A 16750-nucleotide genomic window follows, 5' to 3' on the forward strand; every position below is an offset into this window, starting at 1 on the left:
ACAATTCATCAAACTATGTAGCGTTGCATTGTGACATTGGTTAAATTTTATCCTTTCTTGTTGCTTAGCTGATGAGAATTTCTTTAGAAATGGTTTTTTAGCCTTAATTCCAATTCGAATCCAGCATTCTGACAACCATCACATATTGATCTTCATTTACAGGGATAAATGATAGGCGAAAAGAAAAAAAAACATTGCTTCATCTAATTAACGAATGGATGAATGTTATTATAAAAAATGGTTATGAAATTTTTGCTCGAATAATCAAATTGATCGATTAAGTTACACAAAAAAGCAGTTGGCTAACAGAAATAAATTATTCGAACGTTTTATGACGGAAATGGAAGCGTAATGTTGAAAGTTAATTCAATTAAAGTTGAAAATCATTTCGTGATCTTAACTATTTTGTTAACAACTTAGTTTGTTCAGTTTTTCCGTAGTCAGAAATGGCTCTTGTCAGAATTATGATAAGATAAAGATATTCGTTTAAAATGAATCGATTTTGCAAAGTTTATCACTCCGAACCTATTATCATATTGCTATAATCATTGCTCCCACTGTTTTATATGCTGTGTGATATAAATTTATCCATTCGTAAATTTTTAAAAATATTTCAATTTCTTGGCCGAGCAATGCAAGATCATGATGACGATTATGGTCTCATTCCAGAACTTTTTGCAAATAAGCTTATATTATAATAATATTTGGATTTGGTCAGACATACTATGAAATATTCATTTTTTGGTACAGCAAGCCCCTGAATTACGTCAAAAATTCATTTCTACCTTCATTTTTCTGGGGTACAAATGTAACCCAGAGAGCAACCTGGTGTTAGAAACGATGGCGACTGCGTCAAACCCGCATGTTTATTGGCATAATTGTTATTATAATTAACGGTATTTCGATCAAGCTTCGATGTATATGACTCAATTGACTACAATTGTCTTAAAGATTACTTTGTTAAAAACTTCAAAAGCAGCCCTATTGCAGCAGCTCAATCGGACCGCGCAAATTTTTGGGTCTTACGGTTTGACACGCTGCTATTGAATTTCATCCAGATCTGATATCCGGGTTCGGAGAAACAAGTTGAAGTGTACCTGAAATTTTAAGTCGTTATTAAGAGTGACGCAGCAGAAAAAGATTGAAGAATTCTACTAAATTTGACTCAAAACTGTTCTGATAGTATACGCATAACCTACAAACTGGCACAGTTTTCTCAAAATTCAATCAAATATTTTTGAAAAATATCACCATATTAATGAAAATACGAGTAATATGAGAAAGGCATCACTACACCACTGGGTGGATTAATACAGGTCTTTCATCTTGGTATTTGTGAAATTTTACGCTCTTTCTCAACAGACTTTCCGTACAGCGTACAGAACCATATAATAGATATAGCAAAAAGATATGGCCAAACCGTTTTAACCTAAAACTGTAGAGCTATAGCTTTAAGTAAACTTAAAGGTTTACTTCTACCTTCTGAACGGCATAACAGCTCGGCATAATCTGATATGCACTGACGAGTTGAAGACGAAACTTAAAATAAAACAGAATGGATTTGAACGTAACAAAGCTAATCCCTCAAAGAATTACAACAAGTTTGAATCTCGTTTCTTATAATCTCAAAACTCTACATAAACTTATGTTCACTGACTGTCGGGTTGTATTCTTTATCTTTCGTCTAGTGAAGATATTTGACGTTATTTTAATGGTCCCGTTCGCCGTTTGAGTTGCAGTGAGCTCAAAAAAACACTGATATATTAAAAAAGAACTTATCATGGTATGGAAGTATTATTCATAATACGATGAAAACACACATATTTGAAGAGCAACGACCATAACACAAATTGTATGATCCAGGCCCGTACCCAGGATTTCGTTTCGAGTGGGGCCCAAAGATGAAAAAATAATGTTACTGAAGACTGCTTATGTAGCTAATTTTCGGTGTGCCATTTACGGGTGTTTTTAACAGACACTTTAAACTTTTCCACTGGAACTGTTATTGTATTACATTATTGTCTGAGACCTTCTAAATAATTATATATCTGTTTTTGATTTCGGGAGGGGCCCGGGCCCCTTGGGCCCCCCTCTGGGTACGTGACTGGTATGATCGATCGTTACCAGATCTATGATAATTTTAATAAAAATTCACCCCGTAGTAGCAGTTTTATGGGGTTATGTTTGTGGGGATAACTACAAAATATAACTTTGTGGGGATAACTACAAAATATTTGTGGGAATAACTACAAAATATAACAGCTTGAAAAGAAAATAGCTCCCTGCCTCGTAGAATTCAATTCAAAGAAGAAATAAGTAGTTAAAACGCATTTCAAACAGTTCACTAATGAATGTGCTCTCCTCTCAGCGATCGTATCATTCGATCAGTTAAAGTATCGATCGATGTCATGGGTTTGATCTCTGATTTACAGAAAATTATAGGAGTTGATAATGAATACTTTTAAAATTCTATTAAACAACCTGAAAAACAAAGCCTTGATAAAAGAAAGAAACGCACAGTGATTCGCGCTCACTAAATAGGAACCTTGAATGAATACATTTTCTGTTTCATGAATAAATCAAGCTGCAAGCAAAAATGTGATTTGTTACTGATTTGATGTTTGACCGACTCACACACTTTTTTTGAAAAGTTTTAACGTTTTTGAGTACTTGATGTTATAAGAAGATGGCCGTCAAAAGGTGGAAATACTAAGTTCTCAAATGTTCCGTCGGGGTGCTATCGCCTTATGCGTTAGTAACTGAACGAGAGAGTGCGAAATGGCTTATAAGTTACAGCCCATCCGACATTAGAATATGCATTCTAATATACTGCGACTTATCACACTGTTTATTTTTGTTATATTGTATTACATTATATATTATTATATTCAAGAATGGCTTTTATCGTATCAAAGAACGCTCTCTAGCAACTCTTTACACGATTCAGTCAGTGTCATAAAAGAGAGACGGATATCATCGCAGCAACAAAAAACCGGCATGGTTCATTTAACATAGAATAGACACCAGTGCGAGAGCGAATTTCTCTCGATGACATTTCTGAGAATCAAAGGTTAACACGCTGCTGTGGGGATCCTCTCTGAAGCAACAAACGGTCGCTTATTCTAGTTTCGCGATCCGATTCTATACAGACAGTTGATAATTGCGATAGAATCATTTTACTATTGCCGTTTATTCTAACTATGTGCATATAGCCTTTGTATAAGTTGTGTCTATGAAAATGTATGCGAATGCTCCACACAAGGGTTTTGAAATTTTGCGACCTAGTATGAGAGTCATCAAGTCGAATCATCGATTCGATTTTCTGCGGTAATTGTCAACTTGCGATTCTCTCTTGGTAAATTCCACACAGCACCAATCATTATCAGAATGTAAATTTTTTTAAGGGCCGGGAAATACTCAGAGTATGAAGTAGAGGATTGTGGATAACGAGGCCAAGTCACTTGAAGGAAACTGGATATGATGGTTCGATGAGCATCTTTTGCCCGCGGACTGCGTGTAAGTGTCTCTATGTACAGGTCGGCCCAACCCCTTTTTAGCGCTCTTTGGTAACAACCATAGTAAGAAGGTGAATGGATGCAATTTATTGGGGCTCCTGCAAGCTTACTGTCAATTCCTTGAACTGATGGTGACTTCACATGACTTGACTTGAGATAAATTTCCTATGAAATTCAAGATATTTCAATTAGTTTGTTTTCAATGAAGTCACTGTTTTTTTATTAGAGAAAAATGATAATTGCATGAGTTAGTGACGGTACTGTACTCAACATTCACAATAATTTTTCAGCCTCTCGATAACTGTCTGACTAGTTAGAAGTAATACCTTGAATTAATCATCAAAACTGATTGCAATTTTGTGTTTATGCAGATGGCGTTGGTAATGGCAGCGTTCCAGCGTTCGCTCCGAATGTCTTGTAAATCTCAAAAGCTTCCCGAACGGCTTTTTCTAGCTCGCTGGGAGGTAGATCAAATCCATGCAGTCCTCCACCTGTCAGTTCGATCGTGTAAGCCAATCGTGCTCCAGTATGGTATGCGTAATCATCGGTAGCTCCAGAGGCAATGTACAAAACATCAGCCGAATTTCCAACTTCCCATTCGCGTCCTCCAGCGCTTACAATTGCGTCACGTGCTTTTTTACCCAGTGTATCATGTTCCTCTCCGTTTGCACAATGCTCAAATTTGTAACCCCAAGGCCACAGGATCATCTCTCCACTAGTGTGAACAGCGATGTAGGTCACCATGGCAGACTTATATTTATCCATTAACTCTGTCATGGCTTTCGTTTCAGGTTCCGAGGCCGGTTCAGTTCCCGCAAAAGTGTTCGTACAACCATTACTAGTGTAAGCCCAAGCGTATGGGAAATTTCGATTCAAATCAACTCCCGCACAAAGTAAGTTGTTCTGCACACGGTTCTTCCTCCACAGTCGGTTTGCTGTGTGTGTGTAAACATAACCATCGGGATTAAGCACCGGTATTATGACGTAATCCGTCTTAGAAAGCTGTTCCTGGTACAGTTCCGGGTGTTCCACAAATTCATGGAACATGTACATCACCGACATATGGCCGACCCATTCACTGGAATAAAATGAATGTTGTTTTTGGACATAATTACCACATCAAAAAACCACTGCTTACCGAGCATGAATACCAGCATCCATGAACACCACTGGACGATCCAAAGTAACTTTTCCGGTTGGAGAAATAGTAACTGCTTTGATTGGACGTCCCTGACGGGTCTTTCCGATTTCAAAGACATCGACCATAGGACTAGCGGCTGCCATTTCATCAAGATAATCGTAGATTTCGTCCAGTTCCCAGTAATGATTGAAATCTATGGTAGACCTTGAATTGGAATCTCGCTTGGTTCGTTGATAATATTCGGAGTTGGATTTCCGTTCTTTATCGAGGATTCTGAAAGTAAAATCAATTTATTTTTCTATCCGTAGAATGGAATTGTAATTTATCTACTGTTGAACGTTGCCCACTACATAGTCATAGTCGAAGTCATGTCGGTCCAAAGCCTGTTCGAATTTGGAGCCATCGCTAAAGCTCACCATCACTCGTACATCGCGTTTCACCCTAGGAGTGTCCCAAAAGTCCAAATCGATTTCCTTCGCCAGTTCATGTAATTCCTTCAATTGATCACGGGTCTTCGGACGCAGCACGTACAACTGAAACCTGCCGAGTAAAAGACATCCAATTCAACATGTCATTTGATAAGACGATTGATTAACCATACTCAGTGTACGAAATGCCATTAGCTTCTGCTAATGCCAATATCACACACGCCACTATTGACAGCCACAGTTTCATCCTGCCAGTTCGAACAGACATCACCGACTGAACAGAGCACATCTATATATATACGAGAAGTGCGCTAACACCGTTCGACAGTCTATCAACCCAATTGATTACTTAAAATCCACTGTTGACTTAGGTGTGATAAGACAGCATTGAAAATCAAACTTCAGATAATGTTCGTGTTTTCGCATTTTATTGAGCCACTCAAATCTGATAAGGATCATTCTGAACAGATAATTGTATTCCCAAAACGGGCACTATTCTTCCGATAATGGCACGAATTCTTCCCCAGCAAACAATCCGAATGTTTTAAACATTTCAAAGGCTTCCTTCGCGATCTTCCGTATTTCGGTATTATTAACTATAAAGCCACCGCCGGCTTCACCACAGCTCAACTCAAGGGTGTATGCATAGTTCACTCCGAAGCTCCCGTAGATAAAGTCATCGCTTCCATTGGCAGGGTAGAGCAAAAAAGCCGCACTTCCTACTTTGTACTCAGGCCCACCGACCGCTTCCACAGCACGCGCCGCTCTTTCGCCTAGCGCCTGTAACTGGACAGCATTCGGTGCAATCACGTAGTCGTATCCGTATGGATACAGAATGTAGTCACCGCATGTGTGCACTGCTAGGTAAACCTTGGTCACTTTGGCATACTTCGCCATCAGAAGCATCACGGCACGGGTTTCCAGTTCAGACGCTGGCGTGGCACCTGCGTATCCAATACTGCATTCCTACAACAACACAAGATCGCATGTTACACTCGAAATGTCACAATTATGATCGTCCCATTTCACTTACCCCACCATAGTACTCCCAACGGAACGGAAAGTTCCTGTTCAAATCAACACCTTGGCAAAGTGTATTCACGGGAACCCGATTTTTGCGCCACAATCGATTGGTACCGTGTGTGTAAACATACCCATCCGGATTGGCCACCGGCATTATCACCCAATCAGTATTTTTCAAAAGATCTTCATGTTCCGCCGAATTTTCCACCAACTGATGAATCAGATATATCACGGACATATGCCCCGCCCATTCGCGAGCGTGAATTCCTCCATCGATCAGTACGACCGGCCGAAGCATATTCACTGCCCCCTGCGTCGAAATAGTGATAACCTTAATCGGACGGCCTTGATGAGTGGTACCGTAGCTTGTGACGCGCACCAAATCCGGATAAGTCTCAGCCAGTTCATCGAGATATTGGTAAATTTCCTCCAGTGTCCAAAACCGATCAAAGTCTTTTCCGTCGCTTGCCTCACGCCGAGCGCGCAGCTTTGCCTGCTGACCCGCACGTTCCTGTTCGATCAGCTGCTGAACATCGTCATTCAGAACACGGTGAGAGATGTTGTTTAGCGTCAACATCGCTACAAAGGACTCTTCAGTATCGGGGTCAACCATGACCGACGATCTCCGGCCGATGCCAGGCGAACTCCAAAGGTCGATTTGCTCGTTGTTGTTAGATTCCACCAAAAGTTTCAATTGGGCGTGTGATGCTGGTTGTACATGGTATAATTTGTAGCTACAAATAGACTCATCATTAGAACTAAATTAACACGAAAACACAACCACACTTACTTTTCATAAGACTGCAGATCTACTCCAATAGCGACTGCTGCTAGCAAACTGCCAAATATCAACGCACCAACGCACAACTTCGTCATCATCGGCTAAGCGTTTCCGTTTAACTGATAAATGCGATCATTCCGGTTAACGCTTAAATTCCGATAGTTCACGGTATCATGATATTATCAAATCATTCAGATGCTATAACCGGTTTAAGTGCCTTGTTTATTGTTGCTTGTTCAACGCGCTTCGCGTTATGGGTCAATATATCAATCGATGATATCGTCATAGATATAACGCGCCCATAAACCAGTCCAATTTACCGAATGATTGCACTGCTAGAAAGAGTGACACGATTCAGTTGGTTGATAAGGACACCTTCGCAACGGTTGTGTTCATATATGTTTGATATATACCCAACAAAAATCTATCAACGTCACTTTTAAAAATAATCATTGCTAATTCATTGAATGCACGGACTAAACATGAATTTAGATTAGAGTAAAAAGTGCAAACTGTTGCCAGCAACATTGTTTATCTTTTTCTAAACTAACATTAAAAATTATCGAAAACCGATTTGAAAAGAGTGACCAAAGTGTTACTCAGCAGTGATCGTTTTAATTGAAAAGTTTCCTCACAGTAGTTTACCTTCAATGACCTCCTGATGACGTCCGACATGTTGCCGATTAGAATACTGATTGGCAATTGGCCATAGAGCTGTACCAGCTGTGATCAATTTTCAAGCATTCAATCGATAGGTGATTCAGGGCACACCATTAACAATTCACATTTTTAACATGTCAAACATACGTTTAATTTGTACTTTTTACGCTACCTTTGTGCTTAAGCAATAAACGTTAAAATTTATTCCAAGGGATTCACCTTATTTGACTGCTTCCAGTCATGGTTGATCGGTAACTGAGTTTGAATTCGAAACTGCCACACAAGAGGAGGATCACATTTCTCATACATCTAAAGCTGTGAGATGAAACCGATCGGTACCCTCTGCAACTAGTATTAGAAATACACTCAAGCGGATTTTCTAGTGGTTTTTAATGCGACTTCGTATGTAAATTTTCAAAGTTATGCGGTTTTGTACGCAAGGTTGTCAAGCTATACGTCTTTTCCTGTCCTAGAAATGCATGAAACTTTGGGATCTGGGGTTATCTCGGAAAAAAAAATCAAGTCCACTCTCTGGAACTTTTTTAACTTTCCGAAATCGAGAAGTCTTAGATATACATGAACCGTCGAAATTGAGTCCCAAAACCGATTCTACTTCAAAACTTGTCTCCCTAGGAATGCGGTTATGCGCTACTGTCGTTCAACGCATAATTGTCCCATTCTTTATGTCATTTCTTATATATGAGACAGTTATGCGCAGAACAGAAGTATTACCCTTCATAAAAAAGGCATTAGTGGATAAAAAATCTCTATATAGTTGAAAATTTTCAACGTTGTATAGCGAGTAAGGACACAGTTCCAATTCGTTTAAAAATCATGGCAATTTTTAATTATTTTAACTTTTATCCATAGGGGAAAGGTGGGCAATAGTGCGCGGTACATATTAGTGCGCATGTCATTGTGCGCCCCTGTTAATGTTCACCACTATTTACTTGCAATAAATATTGGGTTTTGGCCCTATTAACTTCATTCGGTTATATTTTGCCTTCCCTGTTAATTTCTTATCAATCTGACAAACGTAATTGTAAAATCTGTCATTAAAAAATAAGCTTAATTTTTACTTCTAAAATCACATTTTTCTTGGTTTAGCAACAGTCTTCATTAAGTATTCCGAGTAAGGATGATCCTCCATGTTTTGACTTTCAAATACCTCGGGGTGTGGTTTGATTCCAAATGCACGTGGGAAGGACACATTAGGTATCTGATAACAAAATGCCAAAAAAGAGTAAATTTTCTTCGAACAATAACAGGATCTTGGTGCGGTGCTCATTCGAAAGATCAAATAAAATTGTATCAGACAACGATACTTTTAGTGATAAAATATGGATGCAAACTCTCATATTATCAAACTGGAGCGAATTCAATATCGTTGTTTGCGAATTGCTTCAGGCTGCATGCATTCGACACAAACAATGAGTCTTGATGTTTTGGCTGGAGTTCTTCCATTGAAAGAGCTTTCATCGCGACTGCTAATAAGATGTGACGTACTAAATCCCCTAGTTATTATGTTAAAAACTTCGAAAGACTAGTCGAGCTTCAATCTCAAACAAGATTCATGACAATATATTTTAACCATATGTCACAGGAAATCGACTCTTCAAGATATATTCCTATCCATGACAGCCTTCTAAATGTTCCTGGCTTAACTCTATTTTTCGACACATCCATGCAGCGTGAAGCGCGTGGAATCCCGGAACACCTATGCTCGATGGAAATCCCCAAAATATTTACAAGTAAGTTCAGGTATATTGATTCTGAGAAAATATTTTCTACGAACGGATCACGAATTGAAGAGGCCACTGGATTTGGTATATTCAACAATAATGTTTCGGCTTCATTTAGGCTTCAAGAACCTGCATCTGTTCATATAGCAGAGTTAGCAGCAGTTCATTATAGTTTGAGTGTAATCGTCACATTATCTCCAAACCATTATTTTCTCTTCACAGATAGTCTGAGTGCAATTGAAGTCATTCGCTCAAACACTACTGGCAAAAATGAACCGTTTTTCTTAAACAAAATAAAACAGTGCCTGAACGACATATTGAATAATAATTATCAAATCACAATAGTTTGGGTCCCGTTTCATTTCTCCATTCCAGGCAATGAAAGAGCCGATATTTTAGCCAAACGTGGTGTTATTGAGGGTGAAATTTATGAGAGACCGACTGCTTTCAACGAATTCTATAGCGCGTCTCGCCAAAGAACACTGGCAAGCTTCTTGGGATAGAGATGATCTGGGTCGATGGATGCACTCAATCATTCCGAAAATATCGACAAAGGTATGGTTCAGGGGACTGGATGTGAGTAGAGATTTCATTCGTGTGATGTCCAAACTCATGTCCAATCACTACACGTTAGATGCACATCTCCTTCGAATTGAACTTTCCGAGACTAATCATTGTGCTTGTGGCGAAGGTTACCGCGATATTGACCATGTTGTTTTGACATGCGTGGAGTATCGTGATGTCCGATCTCAACTAATAAATTCCTTGCGTACCCAAGGTAGACTATCCAATGTCCCAGTTCGCGACATTCTTGCTTATTGTGACCTTAATTTCATTAAACTTCTTTATCCTATCATTAAATCCATTGGAGTTCCAATTTAAATTTTATTTTATGTTAGACTGTTTTCTCTTCCATGAGTTCAACCAATAGCCAGCAATCTTATATTAAATAAAAGTGATGAACTGATACAAACAAACTTGAAATAGTTATAAGATCACGTACAAAATGAGTGTATTTCATTTAATGTAATTTATAATAGCAAATCGTTTGATAAAAACAGTGTTTAGATTAACTAATGAATACCAAAATATTAATATGATATTCGAAATGTATTAGGTTTAAAGTACTATGTATTGTTGATGCCACGGCGAAGAAAAACTTATGTATATTTCCTATGAAATAAACGTATTTTTGGAAAAAAAAATTGAGTATTCCGAGTATTATGAAAAATTCGAGTATTGAAGTATTACGGAAAATTCATTGTGCGCATAATTCTGTGCGCACTATTATCTTAACTTGCGCACTATTAGGAACAAAACACGACCATTTTGTGGCTTTCATGCTCGTTTTGTTTATTTTAAGTTTGTATATATCGACTGTTTTGGAGTTTTATCGGAAAAAATGCGGCTTTCTCAGTCAAATGGATATAGGCAAACGATTTGTATATAAAATTGCCCGATGTTTCGGCCGTTTTTGATGGCCTTTTTCAAGGGAAATTTGACAATAACGATTAGACCAAATTTCCCTTGAAAAAGGCCATCAAAAACGGCCGAAACGTCGGGAAGTTTTTATTTTATTTATTATAAATCAAAAAGCTTAATCGCGCACTAATCGCCTACATGAAGGTTTTTAATATTGTATACCATCCTATTCATTAAAGATTTTCAATGACTATTTCGTTTATTAGCAGGTTCTCGAACATTTTCTCTAACGTTCTTCATGCGCGTATGTAGTACGGAAAAGGAAACGTGATTTTGTTGAACAATATGAGGGAGGGGGGAGTTTCAGAACATGTTGATCAATTTCCATTCGTATGGGAAAATGAATATAATCAAAATCGAAAATTACTCATTTTAACTGTTAAGGTGAAATGCAGCGGAACGCGCGAATCGCGTTTTTGGTCAATTATTTAAAAACTAGACCGTTTTTAGAAAAACCAAAAACACTTGATTTTTCGAAATCAAATTTATCACAACTAAGTATTCTTAGAATTTTGAAAATTTGCTTTGCCGAGCCGTAATTGGTTTTTGAAATGTATAAACGGTTACTGTTCCGTTTCACGGGGATGGTTTCAGAACTGAAAAGTATTGTTTGTAGCAGAATTTCACAAAGAATCTGAAAATGCAACTTAAAATTATAAAATTTTAGCCAAAACAACCAAAATTTGAAAAAGTTTACATAAACTTTTCCGCAATTTTTTTTGCTTGCGCGCTGCTGTTTCGTATTGAGGTGGTGTGAGAAATGCACGGTGGACTCGGTGGCATTATATTGTGAGCAAAAATTGCATATCAAATAATGACGCGAATTTATGCAGCATTGGGTTTTGTGTTGAAATGAAAACTAGTTGAATACAATAAAATGGGTATTGTAAGAAATCGTTTATTTTCTAAGTAATTGTCATTTATAATGCTAAAAATGTCCAACTCTGTTGAGCTCAATGCATTGATGTTGCTGGAGAAATAATGCTTGGTTGTGTATATAATAGATATAATTTTAGATTGTAGCAATTTTTATAGCAAAACTAAAACTTCAATCTTGACAGGCTACTGAATGAAATGAATTCAAGCCAAGTAACATATTATCGTTCATGTAGAATATTGAAAATATAACTTTTATATAACCTGTGATACTAACAATGCACAGTGGTCCGGATCCGCAATTTAGGGGGACAAAAACATTTGTGGCTTAGCCTTAAACTTTAGAGCTATGATGTCTTCGGAACAAATGATCAGTGAAAGATAAGCCATATTTTGAAGCATATGGTATTAGGGTGGTTCTAATTATAAGGCTGATCCAAAAATTATTTTCCGTATGTGTTGAGATAGAGGACTGCATCCTTCGGCAAAATTGTAGGAAAACTTATGTCAAGCAACTTTGCCAAAAACACTATTGTAGTATCTTTAACGGTTTTAGTGTTACAGCTATATTAATAGATCAACTTAGGGTGTTCCTAAAAAAATCAGATTTTTTGCTCTAGATTTCTTAATATTCACTTCTCGATTTTGGTGTCTTTGAATATCTTTTAGAGTTTGTTGAAACCAATTTTTTCATGACTAGCGCATTCAGGTAGCGTTTTCTGAACCGAAGTTATGAGCAAAACTAGTTCAAAAACAGATCATTTTTAAACTACTATATCTAACATTGGAGCAAACGAAAAAAAAATCGGTTTCTTTCATTTGATAGAAAATACTTTTGAGCATGTTTATAAAAAAAATGGCGGGGGAGATATTTTTTTAAATTTTTTTAATTGTGTTCAAACATTGGGTTTTTTCATTGAAAAATGCTCTTTCATGTAAGACATTTATTAGCTATACATATTAAAATAAGGTATTGCTATCTTCTAGCGTGTTAAAATTAAAAATGTTGATTCAGCTGCATAATAGGGAAGATGGAGTACACTCACGTTGGTTGTTACTCTATTCGATAATGCTATCACAGGGTCAGACGTTAAAAGAAATCGTTTGAATACATCCTCTAGATTCACTAAACGATTGAAGTTATGTGGATGGAACTTCCTATACTTGCAAATTGATTTATTTCGACTCTCTTGCGCTTCCTTACTGTACATTATTTGCTATCTGTTTGGTTCCCTTGCGATTGATTGTTGAGCAAGAAGGCTGGATAATCTGGAACAACAATTATCCTTCATCTGTTTCCCTTTGCTGCCCAGAATAATAATCTTTCAAAAGGAAAACACGGAAATAACAGCAGGAAGTGGACAAAGTAAATGCAGAAATTGCAGAGCTTTCTCCCACAGTACTGGGGAAAGTATTTGTATCAACGAAGCTAGTGTTACGAAAGTGTTAAACGACATAACAGACATACACTCCCAAGCTTGGTACATATGCAAGCGCTCAGGAAAAGCTCGGAATTTTTCAAGAACTGAAACAAATGAGAATAATCCAAACAAATATAAATTTGGGATTTCGCCTTTACACGCAATGATTCGATCTATGGAACTTTGGCTAAAAGTGAGTTATTGTTTGCACATTGAGAAACCGACATGGCGCGTGTCCCGACAAAATCAGCATGTCAAGGAGCAAGAGACAAACATACCAACGGCATTAAAAGAGCAGCTAGGGTTACGTATTAGCAAAGACATCATATTAACAAGATATCCAGCTCTCACATTTCCAGATTAAATCATTGACAACATCCTTTTTTGCGAGCATGGTGCCCTCAGGTGAGTCCGCATCGAATCTCGTACATAGAAGTAGGGGAGCGAAATGTCAAATTCGTGCGCGCAAAAATAGCAGCACTGCGCACCCACACAATTGACATGATATGTTGAATGTGATGCCGTGTGATGGCGTTCCTATACTGAAGATTGATTTCGCTCCAAGCTGACAGGGTCTGGCATTGGTGAATCATTACCTGGAGGCGGAAACTCGAATGATGGTATCTGGGCCCGCAGATTTTTCAAAGAATATAACACAGTAGCGCAAATCATCGAGTTAAATGGAAATATACTTGAACGGTTTTTTATAATCTTAACATTGATAAACAGCAATGTGAAGATTTCGGTACCTGCTTTCCAAGAGTTTACTGAACAAACAAGAATTCGTTTTGTGGAGCTGTATGGATGGTATGCTCTGTCGCCAACCGTGCATAAACTTCTGGTGCATGGGACTGCAATTATAAAACATGCTTTGCTTCCTATTGGTATGTACAGTAAGGAAGCGCAAGAGAGTTAGTGAATCTAGAGAATGTATTCAAACGATTTCTTTCAACGTCTGATCCTGTGATAGCATTATCGAATAGAGTAACAACCAACGTGAGTGTACTCCATCTTCCCGATTATGCAGCTGAATTAACATTTTTAATTTTAACACGCTAGAAGACAGCAATACCTTATTTTAATATGTATAGCTAATAAATGTCTTACATGAAAGAGCATTTTTCAATGAAAAAACCCAATGTTTGAACACAATTTAAAAAATTTAAAAAAATATCTCCCCCGCCATTTTTTCTATAAACATGCTCAAAAGTATTTTCTATCAAATGAAAGAAACCGATTTTTTTTTTCGTTTGCTCCAATGTTAGATATAGCAGTTTAAAAATGATCTGTTTTTGAACTAGTTTTGCTCATAACTTCGGTTCCGAAAACGCTACCTGAATGCGCTAGTCATGAAAAAATTGGTTTCAACAAACTCTAAAAGATATTCAAAGACACCAAAATCGACAAGTGAATATTAAGAAAGCTAGAGCAAAAAATCTGATTTTTTTAGGAACACCCTAAGTTGATCTATTAATATAGCTGTAACACTAAAACCTTTAGAGATACAACAATAGTGTTTTCGGCAAAGTTGCTTGATATGAGTTTTCCTACAATTTTGCCGAAGGATGCAGTCCTCTATCTCAACACATACGGAAAATAATTTTTGGATCACCCTAATAATTAGAACCACACTAATACCATATGCTTCAAAATATGGCTTATCTTTCACTGATCATTTGTTTCGAAGACATCATAGCTCTAAAGTAAAAGGCTAAGCCACAAATGTGTTTGTCCCTCAAAATTGTGGATCCGGACCACTGTGCAATGTGGCCTGGTGAACTACTGGCAAAGATATCGAAAATACTTGAATGTTCTCTAGTCTTCAATGGTTCTTTTGAAGAAGAATCCATGCTTGCTACTAAACTCAGGCATCTACATGGTTAGCAAGTTAATCAACAGATATACATATAACCTTATGTTAGTCATTCATAATTACTCATGGTTCATAGCTCTAGTGTAGGAGTAATCACTAACAATAACGATTCAATTAGCATATTTTCAAAGTGTGAAGGATTCAAAAATCCATTACGTCCAGTCTTTTTTACAAGCCAACATAACGAGAGGTAAGCCCACTGCGTTCAATCACTGAAAAAAGTGCTGGTTTCTATATGTCGGTTTTTCTTGTTATGCTTTGTGCGACGGTTCGTTCAACTGAAGCGGATTAAATTTTGAGCGCATTTTATGACGCTACATTTCACCTTAACAGTAATTCCAGAAATGTGGCAGGTCATCCAGACTTCACATACATTAATTAAAATAAGACTTTGACATGCAATTTTCTGTCTTGGCATTTCATTCCTTTTGTGGAATTTGGCGTTTCTGTTTCAACAGACCTCGCAGCTTAGTGTACAGAATCATTGCATGGCTAGCACGACGATTCTACTGAAACCATAAATCCTTCCAGGTCGGGCCTCGAACATATGACTACTGGCTTGTAAGACCAGCGCCGTATGCATTAAACCGCCAACCCGGGTCGTATGGTTGACATGCCATACCATTTATTTTTCTCAGATGGTAACAACTTTTAAAGAAAAACTCAAAACTTTTTTTTCATACTAATGTGTATCGAAAATTGTTAATTGTGAAAAAAAACTGTTGTAATCAACCTAGTGGTGTAATGATGTCTTTCTCATATTACTCATATTGTTATATATATCGCAAGAGGATTCTTCCAAAAAAATTAATTGAAACTTAAAGAAACACTAGAAATTTTTGTATGAATTTTAAATGTTTGCCTTTTTAGTAATATTCGGGCATTAAATTCAAAGTACTTACTTTCATTATGAAATATACCGTACACATTTTTGAGAGTGGTTAATCGAAACTCTTCTTTAACAGTATTTTTGCAGAAACAACAGTTTTCGAACTACAGTTATAAGAAGAGAATAGGGGTAAACTAAAAGAATCTGAATGTTTTTCAATTCCATGTCCAAATATTTCGATAATGCCTATTACTAGTGGAAAGTTTATTGCTTTTGACCAGTAATATGTTTCTAGCGTTAATTTGACAATTTTTCTACCAATAACAGTGTCCGAGTTAGAACGGTTTGAAAAAAATGTCGCCCTTTCTAAAAATCAACCTCGATTCGAATTGGTCTCTCCATACGAGCAAAACAAATGGTTTGTCATACTAAAGATGTATGCAAAGTTTCATCCAAATCGGATCAAGGCGATTCTAATTTTGCTAAACGTCGTCATTAGTGATGGTTTTCATCTCGATACCATTCCATAAAAATGATTGAAATTCAATTTGCTGCTATGGAACCGATCAAAAATTGTAGTTTAAAGGTGGGGGGGGGGGGGTAGGGTCAAAATGGTGACGATGTACACGGACTTTCAAAACCTGCTTTCGAGAAAAACGCGTTTAAAGTTTATTGTCTATAAAATCGAACGAAACAATTTATTACTCAAGGAAGCTTGTAGGGTCTAACATTCTCCAAAAGCCATATTTTTTTCTTTTTATTTTCTTGTAATAAAACATTTCGGGAATGTTTTGTCAAGTTTTTAAGTCAATCGAAGCAGATCTGTGGGCCTGTGTGCGAAGCTCTTATTTTTTCGTAGTATGAGATCGGCAAAGATAAAGGCCCATAACTTGCTGAGTTTTGTTCCGACAGGCTTCAAAATATCACAGAATATTCTTGAAATGTTTTACTATCAGAAAATAGAAAGAAAATAATAAAT

The 16750-nt window shown here is 37.2% G+C and overlaps 2 protein-coding genes across 6 annotated transcripts; both read right to left on the minus strand.

The window, feature by feature from the left end:
• Window positions 1–3707: 3707 nt before the first annotated feature.
• LOC131436149 (carboxypeptidase B-like) lies at window positions 3708–5383 on the minus strand. Its single transcript, XM_058604675.1, has 4 exons — window positions 5258–5383; window positions 4987–5196; window positions 4654–4929; window positions 3708–4593 (listed from the first exon to the last, which is right to left on the minus strand). The coding sequence occupies exons 1-4, from the start codon at window positions 5371–5373 to the stop codon at window positions 3879–3881; spliced, it is 1317 nt and encodes a 438-aa protein (XP_058460658.1). The 5' UTR covers window positions 5374–5383; the 3' UTR covers window positions 3708–3878.
• Window positions 5384–5495: 112 nt separating this feature from the next.
• On the minus strand, window positions 5496–7802 carry LOC131436151 (carboxypeptidase B-like). Of its 5 annotated transcripts, none has more exons than XM_058604676.1 (4): window positions 7534–7802; window positions 6898–7220; window positions 6118–6841; window positions 5496–6050 (listed from the first exon to the last, which is right to left on the minus strand). In XM_058604676.1, exons 2-4 carry the CDS (start codon window positions 6984–6986, stop codon window positions 5577–5579), a joined length of 1287 nt encoding a protein of 428 aa, XP_058460659.1. In that variant the 5' UTR covers window positions 6987–7220; window positions 7534–7802; the 3' UTR covers window positions 5496–5576. The 5 variants fall into 5 exon arrangements, with proteins under 5 accessions (XP_058460659.1, XP_058460660.1, XP_058460661.1 ...); XM_058604677.1 differs by having other exon boundaries at window positions 6898–7223; XM_058604678.1 differs by having other exon boundaries at window positions 7721–7792.
• Window positions 7803–16750: the final 8948 nt, after the last annotated feature.

This window comes from Malaya genurostris, chromosome 3, assembly GCF_030247185.1.
Source record: "Malaya genurostris strain Urasoe2022 chromosome 3, Malgen_1.1, whole genome shotgun sequence".
In the NCBI taxonomy this organism is placed as follows: Eukaryota; Metazoa; Arthropoda; class Insecta; order Diptera; family Culicidae; genus Malaya; species Malaya genurostris.